This window comes from Plecotus auritus, assembly GCF_963455305.1.
Source record: "Plecotus auritus genome assembly, chromosome: 8".
NCBI classification, from domain to species: domain Eukaryota; kingdom Metazoa; phylum Chordata; class Mammalia; order Chiroptera; family Vespertilionidae; genus Plecotus; species Plecotus auritus.
Window position 1 is genome coordinate 132,182,277 of NC_137782.1, and position 16,684 is coordinate 132,198,960.

The following is a 16,684-nucleotide window of genomic DNA, read 5'->3' on the forward strand; positions in this document are numbered from 1 at the left end:
GGGGAAGCTACTCAGTGAATTTAAGTGAACAAAGAATATGGTCCTACTGATATCTGTGATTATTTCTCTCTTTATTTGCCAGACTAGAGACCCGGTGCACAAATTTGTGCACGGGTGTGGTCCCTCTGGGTGGCCTGCAGGGATCGGGCTGAAACCCGCAGTCCAACGCCGCCTGCAGCTCCTGTTTGCCATTCCTGCTCATCCTGGCCCCACTGTGCCTGCCATGGGCTCGCGCCCTATCAGTCCCGATTGAGAGGCTTGCACTGCCTCAGTAGCGCTTGCCAGCCATGAGCCCTGCATGTGGCGCCCTCCCAAGGGGAGTGGCCTGTGGGATCAGGCTGAAACTGGCTTTCTGACATCCCCTGAAGGGTCCCAGATTGCGAGAGGGTGCAGGCCAGGCTGAGGGACCTTATGATCGGGCTGGGGAGGGACCGTGGGAGGGCTCCAGGGCATGTCCGGCCCATCTCCCTCAGTCCTGATCGGCCAGACCCCAGCAGCAAGCTAATCTATCTGTTGGAGCATCTGCCCCCTGGTGGTCAGTGCACATCATAGCCACTGGTTGATCGGTCGACTGTCTGCTCCCTGGTGGTCAGTGTATGTCATAGTGACTGGTTGACCAGTTGATTGTCTGCCCCCTGGTGGTAAGTGCACATCATAGCGAGCGGTTGAGCAGCCTTAGCATATCATTAGCATATTACGCTTTGATTGGTTCTTCGGTTCTGCTGTTCGGTTTATTTGCATATTACCATTTTATTATATAGGATAGTTACCCCTATGGTAACGGTACAGGGAATGTGGGCCAAGGAGCTCTGGGAAAGGCCCTCTTTTGGTAGGTCTTAGCTGTTGACAGGTCAGGCCCAATTTGCAGTGGTTCTATGGACAGTAATTCACAAGCCTCTGGTGTGTGTGAGCCAACTCGATTTCTTGAAACTCTAACCTTTTGTTCCAGGTAGGCAGGTGACTTCCCTGGAAATGTCTTTTTTTTTTTTTTTAAATACTCTTGCCCAACACCTTGAACTGGAAATGCTCCCCAGTTATTACCGTCCTGGAAAGGAAGAACCAATTGCTGGTGTTCAGTCTGGGCTGTGGCCTTGATTGGATTTCATTGGTGCTTCTGTTCCACTGCCAGAGTTTGCCAGTCTCCGGCTTGTGCCCACAGCTCCTGATGGGAAAAGAGGAAGTTGAATACCTCAAGTCATCCCCCATCTGGGTGTTCAAGGACTACTTCGACATGCTCCCCAGAAGGAGCTGGCACATGGTGATTTTTAATTTGAGGCAAGTGTGGAGAGATGAATGTTAAAAAACAAACCCCAAGTTCCCACTGTGATGAATGCTTCAGATTGACCTTTTCTCCTGTGAAATCTTTGCTTTGCTCCTTTGCCATCTGTTCTGAAGTTTTGAAAATTTTTGTTTCTTCTGAAACTTTTGGCAGTGTCTTCAATATGAATATATTGTAGGTGGGTGTTTGTAAGCCTCTTGGTTGTCACTGCCTGTAGGAATTCACAGACACTGCAGACAGAGCGCTCAAGTTCACATGGTGCAGAGGACTCTATTCCACCTGGTCAGCTAGAGAGGTAAAGCTTTGGTCAGCCTCCCTTGCCTTTCACTGTGTCTTAGCTCTGACCTTCCCTGGTAGTGGAAATGTTCCTGCATGGTGTGCTGCTTATGGGAGGGGACGGCAGTAGGAGAGAGTGGACCAAGATGAGAGCCAGGGATTGGTACGCCTGGATTTGAGCCCTGGTCCTGCCACTACGTGGCAGTAGGAAGGAGGCCACTGTGCCTCAGTTTCCCAATACAGCGGAGATTGTAATACATGCCCTGCTTACTTCACAAGGTTCCCATAAAGATTGGAGCAGAGCTGTCTAGTACAGTCCTAGCGCAGAAATAGCTTTTCCTTAACCTGACAGGGTGCAACAGATTTTTTGAAAGTTTGTTGCCTGGATTTAAAAATCAGAAGATTTTACCTAAAAATCCAGCTTCTCTTGGAAATAAAAAAAAAACAGGGCAACCCTCGGCCCAAATTTCACCATGGCCAAAATTGACTGATGTTGACAAACGGCTCCCCATGAGCTAAGGTGTGCACATCTGGTTTGCACAGTCCCCTATGCTCCCCAGTCAGTGAGTCCATGTCACCAGACTCCCTGCATATATTGTGTTATACCTGGACTGTGTCCCTCCTTTAGATGATCTGTCTGGCTATAGGCATTTGGGGTTTTGCCCTTGATCTCAAGAAAATATTCCAGATTGAGAACTTTATGATAAGTGTCATACAAATACAAAGGAATTTTGGGGGAGGGGGTAGGAGCGGAGGTAAGGAGGGAATACCAAGATTCATCACACGTCTCCTATGTGCTAAGTGCTTTGCTTATCATGTAATCCTCCACAAAGCTGAGATAGATCTCAGTGGCCTTTTATTGTGAGAGAACAGAGCCTCAGAGAGCTTGTGGCTTGCCTGAACCTGTGGACTCTAAAGGAATGCTACATAGTCTCAGTGTAAAATGGATGTAGTGCCACAGCCCACGCTTCCCAGAAGCTGCCTCCACACATGTATATCTGCACGAGGTGTGTTTAAGGGCTGTTTGCATGACTGGCAGTGGTGTAGTCCTTTTTTCTTTAAAATACTTTCATATAGATCTACAGACTATTCTTTGTGTACTTTTTTCTTCTTCTTTGAAGAGGTGTTGTCTTCCCCTTTTTGTCCTAGCATCTTTTTCAGAATTAATATTAAACAGATAAAAGGAAGCTGTGTGCAGAGCCCTATCCTTAAGTGAAGTCATTTTTTCATCATTGGGGCAATGAAGTACATACCTCCTGTAATCCTAGGGCTCTGAGGAACAGAGTTTTAAAAGCAATAATTTAGTCTTAATTTCTGCATTTGAGGAAATGGAAGCCAAAGGGATCCACTAATTTGTCCAGTGTTGCCCCTTCTTTTATATCTTCCAGATAAATTGTACTTTAACGGGTTCTCCATCTGATTGTTTAGAAAAACCTCAGAATACTATTTTATTTCATGTTCATTTCTCCTCCTGTGATTCAAAGAGAAACTGCGTTAAGTAAATATCGTTCAGTGGGTTAAACCTTATTCTAAAAGAGAAACAAAGTAGAAGATGGGGGTCAGATTATGGGTCTGGCTTTTTTCTCTCATTTTAGTATCATCTGGCTTCTTTGATTGGTTTTTCCTTTTATCTCAGATACGTGAAAGCCATTCCTAAAGGTGTAGATGGGGCTGATGTTAGTTAGCAAAGGAAGTTTTCTTTAACCTGCAGGAAATAAGCAGGCAGCAGTTTTTAATGCCTAGAATCTTGGCCCAATTTTAAAATATCCATCAAAACTTCTTTGGCAGCAAATCCAGAAGCCCTGCCTCAGCACCATGATGGGCTTCTTTGTCTCATCATCTAATCATTCTCTTTGTCTGCCCAGCTGTTTCCCATCTCCGTGCACATTGCTACTCAGATAATCAGTTTGCTGTTTTTCTTTCCTTCCTGCTCACCTTACTTCCCCCATCCCTCACTTTTCCTTGCTACTAGTAAGTGGAAGTCACTAATTGTCTTGATTCCTTCAGAACTGCCCCTGGGGTCTGGTACCATCCAGCATGACTCAGTGTTTGAGACCAAGCCAGGAGAGGTACTGCACTTAGTCCTTCAAAAGCCCCATTGCTGATATGGTATTGAATACCATGAGCAGGCTTCTGAGGAGGTTTTGTTTTAAAAGTTTCAGTCATAATGATGCTGATGACCATGATCTCTTGATGTCCGAGTTGGAAGAGATTTTAGAGATTATAATCCCCCCCTCTGTGTATTGCAAATTCTCACTTGCATTCTTCTGTCAGGAGAGAAGGAGGCACTTCTGTCATCTTTGCTTGAGAGGGAGAAGTCCAGATTATCTCAGTAATTTCATTGGTGACTCCCATGATCCTATGCTTATTAAAGCCTTTTATCACAAAAATGGTGGGAGCAGCTAATCCTAGGAATATAAATGATGGAGGATCTATGACAAAATGCAAATTAAAACCACAAAGAAATATCACTATACACTCACAAGAATGGCTAAAATAAAAAGGCCGACAGTATCAAGAGTTGGTGAGGATATGGAACAACCCAAACTCTCACATATGGCAGTTGGGAGTGTGAAATGGTACAAACACTGGAGAACTGGTAAGCAGTTTCTTATAAAGCTGAATATACACTTGCCATGTGACCTAGCCATTCCCATGATCAGGGCCGGGGAGAAATGTGGGAGGTTGGCCAGGCAGGGAGGGACCACGGGAGGGCTCTAGGGTGTGTCCGGCCCATCTCACCCAGTCCCGATCTGCCGGACTCCAGCTACAAGCTAAGCTATCTGTTGGAGCATCTGCCCCCAGGTGGTCAGTGCACATCATATGAGTGGTTGAGCGGCCTTAGCATATCATTAGCATATTACACTTTGATTGGTTGAACGGCCAACCGGTTGACCGGACACTGAGCATATTAGGCTTTTATTATACTAGTATAGGATGGTGTGAGAAGGAGGGAGTGGATGCCTACAAGTAAGCATGAGGAATTCTTTGCAGTGATGTTTGCAAGAATGTTGTGGAAATGTGTCAAATTATACACTTAAAAGAGTGCATTGTATCACACATGAAATTGATTTTAAAAGATTAGGGATCTAGTCTGAGCTCTACCACTAACTAACTAGCTCTATGTGTTCTTGTGAAAGGAGCTTAATCTAAAAAAAGAAAGAAAGAAAGGAGCTTAATCTCTCTACATCTCTTTCCTATTGGGAAAATGGGGACAATAGGTAGCTCACCTACCCCATTTAATTATTGTGGATTATAAATGAAATAACTTATTTTGAAATGCCTTTAAGAAAGTATCAAGTCATGTACAAATGCTGGCTGGGGGTTAGGGGGGAAATTCCATAAACTCCACTTAAGGGAAGAAAGGCAAGAACTATGATAACCAATATATGAGCTAATACATATATTTTGGATTGTATTTGCAAGTCATCTTTTAACTCTGTGTAACATTGGTTGTGTCACTTCCCCTCTACCCATCAGTAAAATGACAGGGTTGGACTAGATCAGAAGTAGAAAACTGTAGGCTCAGAGACTCTTTAAAGCCTTCCAAATGTGTTTCCTTTAGCCATAGTGTCGGCCTGTCCATTATTTATTTAAAATATGACTAGTTGCCAGTGTTTAAAACTGTAGACTGCACATAAAGTTTTGTGTTTCCAGTTTATCTTTTTTTGTTTGTTTTTTTCAGTTTATCTTTAGAAGTGAGCAGATCTGACAAAACTGGGTCCATATTCCTACATGGCAACAAGTGCCTGAAGTTGTGTAGTAGTTGTTGTTTTTTTGTGGGCCATACGCTTTAGTTTCCCACAGTCTCCACCACACTCTGTAGCCTTTTCTATTCTCTATAGTAACATTAAGAGGAAAGTTAATTCATTTTAGAGTGCCCTCTTTATGTTAGGACATGATTATACAGAGGGGAACCAAACAGACAAAATATCTATCATAGTGAGTAGAAAGTACTTATCTACATTATCAAAAATTAGGAGAAAGTTAGACCAAGAGTGCTATATATTTTAGGGAAAGTAGGAAGAAACATGTTTCTTTGTGGAAGTAAAAAAAAATTTCCCATATATCTCATAGGCAAAAGTGTGTATGTGCCACAGTTATCTTACCTGTTTTACTTGCTTACCTCACAAAATGGATCAAATCTTTTTTTCCTTTTGTGATTCAATAAATTCATGGGTTATCCAAAAAATTCATTCCAGTAAAATCATGGAGATTATTTTAGTATTTCAGAAAATGCTGGTAGGCAGAGAGAGTGGCACAGGCTCTATTGATTGTTAGCTGTTCTTACCTCTGTTCAAACTATCCCCACCTCAGCGTAAAATTTTTCCATGTAATCAAGCTCTTGTGATGCAACTCAATCTGAAATGAGCATCTCTATTAACAGTCATACTTCTGGTCCATGTGTACTGGAGACGTATCTTGAGTAATGCTATCTCCCCTCTACCTTCTAGTAACATACATCTCTATTTGGTCAACTACACAGTTTATATTGGCCAAAATTTTTCTATTGACAGTCCTTTCAGGCTTCGATTTTGATTGCACGGTCAAGGAACCCTGATTTAAATGCTTCTCACCTGCAAATAGGCCCCTGTATGGGCATAGATGTTTAATAAAATGGTTCTGTTTCTGTTAGGCATAATGGTTTATTGCTCTGCCTTTAGATTTATGAAGGTCATGGGCTTTGAGAATCTGGGCTGGCTCTTTTCGACCAGTTGTGCTTGCCTAGATTGTGTGGTAGGCATCTGACTCATTTCTTCAGTCTTGGCTGGAAAGGTCATCTTGCTACCTGGTGAAGAAAACTACACTGCCCCCATCTGGTGGCAGTTACATCAAATTGCTGCATCATTAACTTGCTTCTGAAAGGACGGTCTTGTTCTTTAGTGGTGCCATGCATCACAGAACTGTAGGAAATAGCCATCCCAATTTTTGTTCTGCAGCACTGTCGGCACTATCAGGGGATTTCACAGTTTCTCTAAGATGCATGAACTGGAAAGAACATATTTTGGACAATCAGGAGATTGACACTGTTCCAGGTTCTGCCCATAACTAGCCATGGGACTCCTAAGCCTCAATAGGTTTCTCTACCCATAAAGCAAAATGCTTGAACTTAATGTTCTCTACAGGCACTACTGGTATAAAATCTGTAGTTCTGTGATTTTTTTCAAAATTCAAAATATCTATAAAATGAAACACAACTTAGACTGTTTACAAAACAGGTATGAATATACATTGAAATTTTATACTTTATACTATCGTTTTCCTCAGTTCTACTTGATTTTAAGACACATCATGAATTTTAATAGCCTTTTTTTTGGAGGGGAGACAAATAGCACTTTATTAAATGTGCATATTTATAATAAGAAAATTTCAGATATTGAAAAAATTAAATTATAAAAAATTTGCATCTTAGCATTGACATTTTTGGGAGTGAATGTGTGTGTGATAAGGTCTCTCTTTATAAGTGCATGTGAGGGTTAAAAATCTCTTTTTGTAAATACTCAAAGTTCTAGAATTACAATTGATAATTGAGCAGTGTAAGTGTAATTTAAAGTATTAGGAAAAAATGGAAAATGTTATTGAGGTACAAAGATTAAAGAGATTACAGTGAAATTAAAGATTTATTTGGGTGATTCATAAGTTCTATAAATGTCTAAACATAGGGTTTATACCTGAAACTAATATAATATTACATGTCACTGTAATTAAAAAAAATATTTAGAAAAAATAAAGATTACTGGGGGGGTAAAGAGGGTGTCAAGCAGGGAAAAAGGAGACATATGTAAAACTTTAGACAATAAATTAAAAAAGATTATATGGTAAATTTTAATGTTTATCTGAATACTGAAGAAGAGCATAGTGACAGTAAATATACAAACATGCAGTTTCCAGTAAATCATTATCAATATACACATTGGAACATTTGAATCCATTAAAAAATTTCTAACACGGAATTATGTGTGTATTTTAACATGAAATAGTGCTTTATGATTAAAGCTCTCTTTGGTTGTAAGGAACAGAAACTTACTCAAGCTGACTTAAAAAGGAATAATTATTGTAAAGATGCAATAGGAAATTCTGTGAACATCAACAGACAGGTGTTGAAGTGAAGCTGGGCTTCAGAGGAACTAGAGTGGCAGTCAAGACCCAAGTCCTATCTCAGGCCTGAGATCTCTATAATCACTGATGATTGCTCTATTAATTTTGCATATGGCTGTTAGCCCCAAACCAATGCCATAACTTCAACTCAAGTTCCCGTACTGATGACTTCCCTTTGCATTCTCCTTCATCCAATTAGTGATTACCTCTGTGCAATGATTTGTTGTTGTTGTTACATAGGCTCAATGCACAGGATAGTTCAAGCTAAATTATGAAGGTACACGAGCAGGCAGGTGGACTAAGTGTCCAGTATAGGTTCCGCTTATCCCAAAGCCTTCAACTTTGACAGCTGTGCAGCACCTTATCTATCTATAACCCCTTTTAACAATTACACAAAACACTTCATACAGTGTATGGGGAGTGATGACAAGGTTAGGAGTTCTAAGGATTTGTGGAACACTAAGGTGTAACAAATTTAAAGTATTTAAGAATGCTTCAGCTAGTAATTATTGCATTAAAGGGAAAAATAACACTGAGCTTCACAGGATTGTAGTTAGAATTAAGAGCTCAAAGTGCCTTGGACAGTAGTTGGATTGTAGTTTTTTCCCTTTCATCTGTTTATCTGTTTATTTGTAGGTTCTTTTGAAGGTAGTTACTATTGTTCCTTTCTCCTGAGATTGGTGTTTAGGAACATTTCTCTGATTTCTGCCACCCAATTGCCTCTGAGTCCTGAGAATCTAAGATTGCCTTCAAAGCCAGGCCCGTGCTAAGCGTAGTTGACAGTGGCATCAGCACCACCAACAGTGACAGCAGCCACCATAGTCATTGACTTTTCCAACATGACTCAGAAGAACTTGTATGTTTGTTTCTCTCACAGGTGGATTTGCTATCGTGTTTCTAGTAAGGACAAGCAATGGAATGAAATGTGCCTTGAAACGCATGTTTGTCAACAATGAGTATGATCTCCAAGTGTGCAAGAGAGAAATCCAGATAATGGTAAGGCTGCCCCTCAGACTTGAGACTGCTTATGTAAAATGGGGGTGGGAAGAGACTGTGCCTCTCATAAGAAAGGCAGGGGGAAGGGGATCGTTCCCTTTCCTGCTGTGGCGGAGAGGCCTCTGCACATGATGGGAATGAACAGCATTGGGGTGTAGGATGCTGCTCCTGCCTTGGTCACCTTCGGTTGCAGGGTTGAAGAGAAAGGGACCTATTGAAAGAGCAGCTATATTTTTTTAGGTCAAAGAAATTGTTTTGGGCATTGGGAAATTTTATTTCACAACATGGTTCCCAGAATTAACTGTAGAGTTTAATCTGGAAACCCTAGCTTTTCAACAAGCCTCTTTTCTAGTCTTGTCTTCTATCAGTTACCAATCCAGTTTTCCACTCCCTTGAGCTTTTCAGCATTCTGTGACATATCTTTCCACACATTTTTATTTTGTACATGTAGTTCTTTCCACTTGGAATGCTTTTCTCTTTTTTGGCCTAGAAACCTCTTACTCTATGATTTCATTTATAAAAGTCTTAAAACAGGCAAAAGTGATTCTTGGTAATAAAAGTCAGAAAGCAGTTAGCAGGGTATAAGAAATTGATTAGAAAAGGGCAGGTGGGAACTTTCTGGGCCATAGAAATGTTTTATACCTTGTTTTGGGTAGTGGTTACACAAGCCTGTATAATTGTTGAGCACCTTAAGATCTGTGCATTTTATTATATGTTAATTATATCTTAAAAACTTAGTTTTCAAGATACAGATCAATTTGTTTTAAAAAAGAGTTCCCGTCTATTAGAGGTATATGACAAAATATTTATAGATAAAATAATATGATGTCTTGAAGTTAATGAATGGATTTGGAAGAGAACAAGATTGGCAATGAATTGATTATGATCAAGGCAGAGTGATGGAGTTTGTTGGAGTTGCCTCTTTCACCTCTGTTTAACATTATATGTAAAAAATGTAAATAGTCTTTTAATCCATCATGTTTCCACAGTACTTTAAAAATTTTTTTTTAATTTCTTTATTGATTAAGGTATTACATATGTGTCCTCATCCCCTCATTAACCCCCCACCCTCCCCCACTCATGCCCTCACCCCCCTGTTGTCTGTGTCCATTGGTTAGGCTTATATGCATGCATACAAGTCCTTTGGTTGATCTCTCCCCCTTACCCCTACCCTTCCCTACCTTCCCGCTCCACAGTACTTTTGTTAATGCCAATTATATTGTTTATCTTGTTATTTTATAAATAGTACTGCTATCAGAAAGTAAGTTATTTAAAATCAGAGACTTTATATTCCAGCGCATTGCTTGACATAGAGTAAATACTTAAAAAACTTTGGATGAAATTAATGTATGAGTAATGGTAATAGCATGTTCATCAAGAGATGATTCATTTGTGCTCTGGATTTTAATGCTTTTGTCAAGAGATCTAAAAAGTGGATGAGGATGGCATTGTAGGGATTCCACCAGGCTTTGCTTGCCCCTGCCCACCCCTTGTGGGATTGCCCTTTCTGTGGCTACTTAGAGTAACTAGTTATACTGTAGTTGAGCTACTGAAGGAATTCAGAATTTTAGAAAGCCTGGTACTACTTTGAATTCCAGAAAGCTGAAACTATTTGGGAAGTAACTATTGATAGAAATGTGTTGCTGTCATTATTGCAAAACAAATAAACAAAAACCCCTAAGGCTCATATACTAGTAAATATAGTCAGGGCCATGAGGATCTGTCCACAAGGCACCAGTGTTTTCCCACTACCTTGCCACACAACTCAAAATGACTGTGCTCACTGTACTGGTATTTTCCTTTATCCACCTCATGGGTTTTCTGGATGCTTACTACTCTCACCTTGCCCCTTCCTTGCTCAGCTCTCACACTTCATTTCCTGTCTTTGCTTCTGCTATTTTCTCTGCCTGGAATGCTCTTCTCATTCATTTTCTGGTGTTAGCAAAGCAATTCCACTCTTGAACTTTCTCCCACTCATTTATAAACATGTTCGAGGGCTTACTTTGTGCTAAGCAGGCACTAGAGTAGAGGAACTAAGAAGACACAGGCCCCATAGGCGCTCACAAATTAATGAACCTGATTAGGAATTAAATTATGTGGGTTCAAGTTCTGGTCCAGCCAGGTATTAGCTGTGGGAGTTTTGTTTCGATTTTTGTTTATATTTTTTAAAAACATAAGTACTCGAGTAGGTGAACTAAATAAACTTGTTAGAAAAAACGTCAAGCAATTCCCCAAGGGCTCCTCCTATGCCATTTCAGGGTCCCAAGGCAACCACTTTTAGTTGATTGATTTGCTATATTTGTAATTAACATGCTGACATTGCTAATTCTTGATCTCCCCTCCCCAATCCCTGGCAACCATTGATTTTTTTTTTTTTTAACTCTTGCCATAGTTTGCCTTTTTCAGAACTTCATATAGTTGAAGTTATTCAGTATGACTCAGTATATAGCCTTTTCTGATTGGCTTCTCTCAGTAATATGCATTTAAGGTTTTTCATGTCTTTTTTATGGCTTGATAGCTCATTTATTTTTAGGGCTGAGTAATATTTCTTTGGATGGATGTATCACAGTTTACCTTTTCACCTACTGAAGGATATTTTGGTTGCTTCCACATTTTAGCAGTTATGAATAAAGCAGCTATAAACATCTGTGTGCAGGTATTTGTGTGGGCATAATTTTCAACTTACTTAGATATTCCATATATTTTCAACTAAGCAATTATTATTTCAATTTTAAAGATTCCCTTTTTATGTTTCTAAGCCAGGGCTAGAATCTGTTTTTAAACATAACCCTCAGCTGATTCATATTTATATGAGTGTTTGACCACACTACTTAGAATCACACTCTAAATGACTTTAAAGATCTATTCAGTAAGTACAGGATTAATTAATGTTAAGACTTGGGAAAAGGAGAGTACATTTGAGTGTAGATAGGAGAATATCTAGGACTTCTTTTGTAGGTAAATCCACAAGGGCCCCAGATACCTTGGCCTTCTATAACTCCAGGACCAGCCCAGATATCAGAGTTTTTCCTTTCACTACTACACTGGACTTGACAGTTTTTGTATGCCTGTGAATAACTCCTTGAAGAGGAGAGTTATAAAGGAAATTTAGAGTTATAGAGAAGGAAAAGTAAGGCAAAAGACTCCTTTACAAAGCAACTTTGGGAGAGAGAAATTAATTTCAGGCTTTAGCACAGCTTTTCTTCATCTTTTAAATTAAGAAGCTGAAATTTGGTTAAAAGGGTCTGTGCAACCCTAGTGTGGTTCTAGAAGTAGGTAGCAATAATGTTGACTCCATTTCAGAAAACATTGAATATTTGTGGGGTTTTTTTGTTGTTTTTTTTTTAATATATTTTATTGATATTTCACAGAAAGGAAGGGAGAGGGATAGAAAGCTAGAAACATCGATGAGAGAGAAACATCGATCAGCTGCCTCCTGCACACCTCCCACTGAGGATGTGCCCGCAGCCAAGGTACATGCCCTTGACCGGAATCGAACCCGGGACCTTTCAGTCCGCAGGCCGACGCTCTATCCATTGAGCCAAACCGGTTTCGGCACATTGAATATTTGAATGGAGTGTCAAAAGGGGTTAATATACCTTTTAGAAACTTAACTTTACACAAATGTAAGCACTGTAAGAATCTGTAGGTTTGATGCTGACATTGCAAGGAAGGGTGGCTTGAGAAATGATATGTAGGGACATTAGTTATATGCAATACTTACTTTTACTATTTTGAGGTGAGTGATATTATTGATATGCTATTTAGAATGCTATCATCTTTGTTTTCTTGCACATGAATATAAAGGTTTTTAGGTATGTATTTAGGAATTGAGTCCTCTGTTTTCTTGTAAGGCCTTAAGATTTTAAGTAGGAATTCTGCTACAGGAATTGTGAAGTTAAAGATAGAATACTGTTCTGTACTACAAGCATCATTAATTAGGATCCCAGATAAACTTGAAATTTGGAATCTATAGGATCTGGGTTGAAGGGCTGATTTTTAAATGCTAGTTTTTGTGTGTGTTTGTGAAAAAAGATTTTAAGCACTTCAAGCAGTTAAATATGAAAGTTAATAAGCTAACTCTAAACCACTCTAGATATCTATTTAATAAAGTAGGTCTTCTAATAACATGTTTGTCGGTACTTTATTAATCTTGCTTAGTGTTAATTTAAAAATAAAGTTTGAAATGACAACACAATCTGTTTAGACTTATCACTGTTAAAATCATGTAATATAAACTGATCTGATCTATAGTTAACTGAACATTCCCACACCCTAAAACTCAGGTTTTGACTTACACTCACCATATAGATATTTATCCCAATACTCCAAATGCTAGTTGTAGCCAAGGGCATCAAAGCATTTTCCCCATGTCCTGCCTCTTCCTGAATAGATAGTTATTGAGATTGCCTCTCCTTCCTCCCTCCCTCCTGCCTTCTCCCAATGTGGATTCCATCCCATACCTCTATATCCAGTGTATTCTGTAAGCCTGGGACTGGTCTTTTAACTAAAGCCAGGGAAAGCTGGGGTATCTTCTGGCCTGCAGCTGCGGGGAGCTAATGCCAGAGTACTGTAAATGTAAGTCAGTCTCAATTTGCAGTAAGATTTTTTCTTGACCTTTTCTACATTTCAAAACTATTCAAACAGATCTTCTCCATCAGTTATAAACCAGTGATGTTTTACTCTAAGATCTGAGATATTGCTGCATCATCAAGTCATTAAAAGTCATGGTCTTCCTCCAAAGAGGTGGTCTTTTCTGGTAGATATATCTCAGAATCTCTGCAGAAGATAAAATGAACAGGAATTTTGTCAGTTGAAGATAAAGATGGACTTGAACTCATCAGCAAACATCTTGGCAATCTGTTCTAGGATGCCATCTGCAGATGTTAATTATCTAGTTTGGGTCTTCTAAGAGCTCTTAACCTCCTCTTCACTCTACCAAATGCTTTTTATTTTTCTTGTAGATTCTTTTTATTCCTCTTTGGGCAAGACAAAGTCACAGGCAACATTGCTGATTCTTTTTCAAACAGTTTAGTGTAAAAATATTAGTCTTTCATTCCTCCTTGTGGACATTTGGGGACATGATCTTCTGCTCCATTTTGTTTTCCAAGAACTTCTCTTCAGTTCTTCCTATTTCCAGGACTGTGTAAATGAAACAACTCCATAAGAGTTGATAATACTGAAAAGCAGAGGGAATAATAGTCCTGCGAAACATGAGTCCTGAAATCACTCTCTGTTTGGAGAAACTTGAACTCTAGAGGCTGCTTTTCTGCCTCATTATCTCTCTTGTCTGTTACCCAATGCAGTTGTTCTAAGACTTTTTGCTCATCAAGCTTCTTTCTCATTCCCATATACTTGAAGATTATTTTGCTTTCTACCAAAACAGTAGATCTGAGCTCACTCAGATTTTTTTCCCTAGCCTTAAACCAATAATCATATCCATTTTTATTTCCTTCCTGCTTGCCAAGAAAGATGTGTCTAAGACAGTCCCTGTAACAGTGCTCTGAATCCTCACCTCTTCTACCTACGTATGGGACTTTGTTCCATCAATTATCGCAGCCTTACAGCTTTCTTCTCCTGGCTCCTTCCATTCTCCATTGCTCATTTATCTCCCATTCTAAAAATTCTTTTTCTCAGTGCTGCTTTTCTCTTTAGCACAAAATGTTTTAAAAGAGTAATCTGTAGTTGCTGCCTCTACATATTTGATTCCCATTCTTTGCAAATCCTAATTCAATTCTCACCTCCATTCCATGCCCTCTCTGAAACTGTTCTTGCATGGATCTCCAACGACTTACCCATTGCCAATTGCAGTGGTCACATTTCTGCCTTTGGTCTACCTTCTGAGGCAACTACATTTTTAATCTTTCATTCAGAGGAAAGTTCTAATGAGTTTTAACTTTGATGCTCAGGCTTCAATTGTGTTCATTTGATATTGTGAGGCTTCCTCTTATTTGGGTATGTGATTTCAGATTGCAAGAGACTTTATTTATTACTTTAAACAGTGTAATGAATCTCTAGTTTATGTGGTGATAGTTACTATTCTGTGGTCCAAACTGCCAAATTTGTATGGTGACTCTTACAGAACCACATATTTTTTTTACTCTCCCACTTTTTATTAAAGCAAAATAATTTATTAAAACTAGTTAATAATAGATTTTTGCAAAAATATTTTCCAGCTAGCTCATTTTTTGCTTACTAATGAACTTAGATTTTGAACATCATCACTACACAGATTTGCCCCTTAGATGTTGTAATAACTATACCAGGGTGAGAGGCAACTTCTGGTGCCTCACTGGGTCCTGACACAAAATTAATTCCACAAGCAGCCCGAGGAGGTCATATGCATTTCCAACCAGAGAGCTGGAAACATGACCCATCTTATTTATATACCAGCTGGTTGGCTTGAAAGGCTTAATTATAAGCAAAATGCTTAGGTCTGGATTCCATTGTAGTTTCTATAAAACTTTGTAAAGCAGTTATTCTTTTATATAGTTCTAAAGGGAGAAAAACAGTATGAACAGTTTAAATCAAGTTGAATTTACTTATTTCCCTACAACCAGGAAAAAAAAAACATCAGTTTAACTTTTCTGAATTAAAAACTCACATGTTTAAATAGTTCATTTAAATGTTTCTCTCCTCGTAGCCCCTCTGCAGTGGTCTCGCAGTGTTGCTTCCAGTTTTAATGGATCACTAATGCAGTAAGCAAGTAGTCACCCTGTGTCCATTTGGTTCTAGGGTTCAGGAGAGTGCTATGGTTTAGTAGGATTTTTGGATTGCTATTGAAATCTGGCCATGAATCTCAGAGACCACTGGGAATCTGCTCTTGACCCTGCTCCTTATTCTCTGTGTATTTAAGTTATCTGTGCTAATGGAACTGACTGGCTCATTGTGTTTCTATTGGTGTCTGTAACTGATAATATTTTAACTCTTCTTCACAGAGGGACTTGTCAGGACACAAGAACATTGTGGGTTACATTGATTCTAGTATCAACAATGTGAGTAGTGGTGATGTATGGGAAGTGCTCATTCTGATGGACTTCTGTAGGGGTGAGTATATGAGTCATATCTTAAGCTCTCATTTCACTAGCACTTGAATTGTCAAGGGCATGGTGGTTGTTTCAGTTAATATACTGTACCCTAATGTACGTATGTTGTTCTGGTTTTAAAGATGGGAAAACTAAGAGGCTAAAAAATACAGAGTCTGCTGTCACCTCTTGGTTATTCTGATAATGGCAGGGATCAGTGGCAGAAACAGTTCTAAGTGGTGAATAATGCAAAACTCCATCATTTTTTTAGGTTTAGGAAGGGTTGGTGCTTGTATATGAATGAGAATGTATTAGAATGAGAATGAATGTGTTCTTTGTGGTGCTTTAAAACAAATGATGAAGGCACATAATAAAGGCCCAACTCCAGATGGACTACAGAAACAATTCAGCTTCCCCACTCCCTCTCTCATGTGTTCTATTCTCCACCCACACCACCATCCTTGTTATGGGATAAAAGAATCCTTTTCCTGTAATGGAAATGACCTTCCTCCCCTTGCTCGAGAGCTATAATTGCCAGGAAGGCTACATTCAAACTATGCTGCTCTTAACAGTGGAGTTTAGTAGTTGAAAGCATGGAGTTTCAAGCAGTATTTATCTTGAAATCCAGACTATAGCATGATTTTATTCAGAGTTGATGGTATTTCATACAACCATTGTTTGGAGGTGTGACTTTTTTTATTTAAGCAGCTGCCACTTAAAAGCTTGGGTCACCATCTCACTGTTATATAGTCACCCTTACTTCCACTAACATTTTCCTTGCTTTAAGATACTGTCCATAAACTAAATATGTTGCTTATCCCAAAAATGTGATGTTAACTGATAATTTCAGCCTTTACTATTAACCTGATTTTTAAAAATACTACCACATTTGAACTTGACAGTTTGTTTCCTCCTGCCCAATCCTTTTTAGACAGTAAAACATTTAGAGATGAGGCAGTAGGAGCATTCAGGGATCTGGTTAATTTTGTAAATGAAGCCATTAGGCTTT

At 39.2% G+C, this 16,684-nt stretch overlaps 1 protein-coding gene across 6 annotated transcripts in view; it reads left to right on the top strand.

The window, feature by feature from the left end:
- The window catches only part of AAK1 (AP2 associated kinase 1), a 149,553-nt gene that overhangs the window by 61,759 nt on the left and 71,110 nt on the right, over positions 1-16,684 (top strand). For all 6 annotated transcript variants that reach the window (XM_080684708.1, XM_080684709.1, XM_080684710.1 and 3 more), the window contains exons 3-4: positions 8,532-8,650; positions 15,589-15,697. In XM_080684708.1, coding sequence (XP_080540834.1) covers positions 8,532-8,650; positions 15,589-15,697 — 228 coding nt within the window. The remainder of the gene's footprint in view (positions 1-8,531; positions 8,651-15,588; positions 15,698-16,684) is intronic.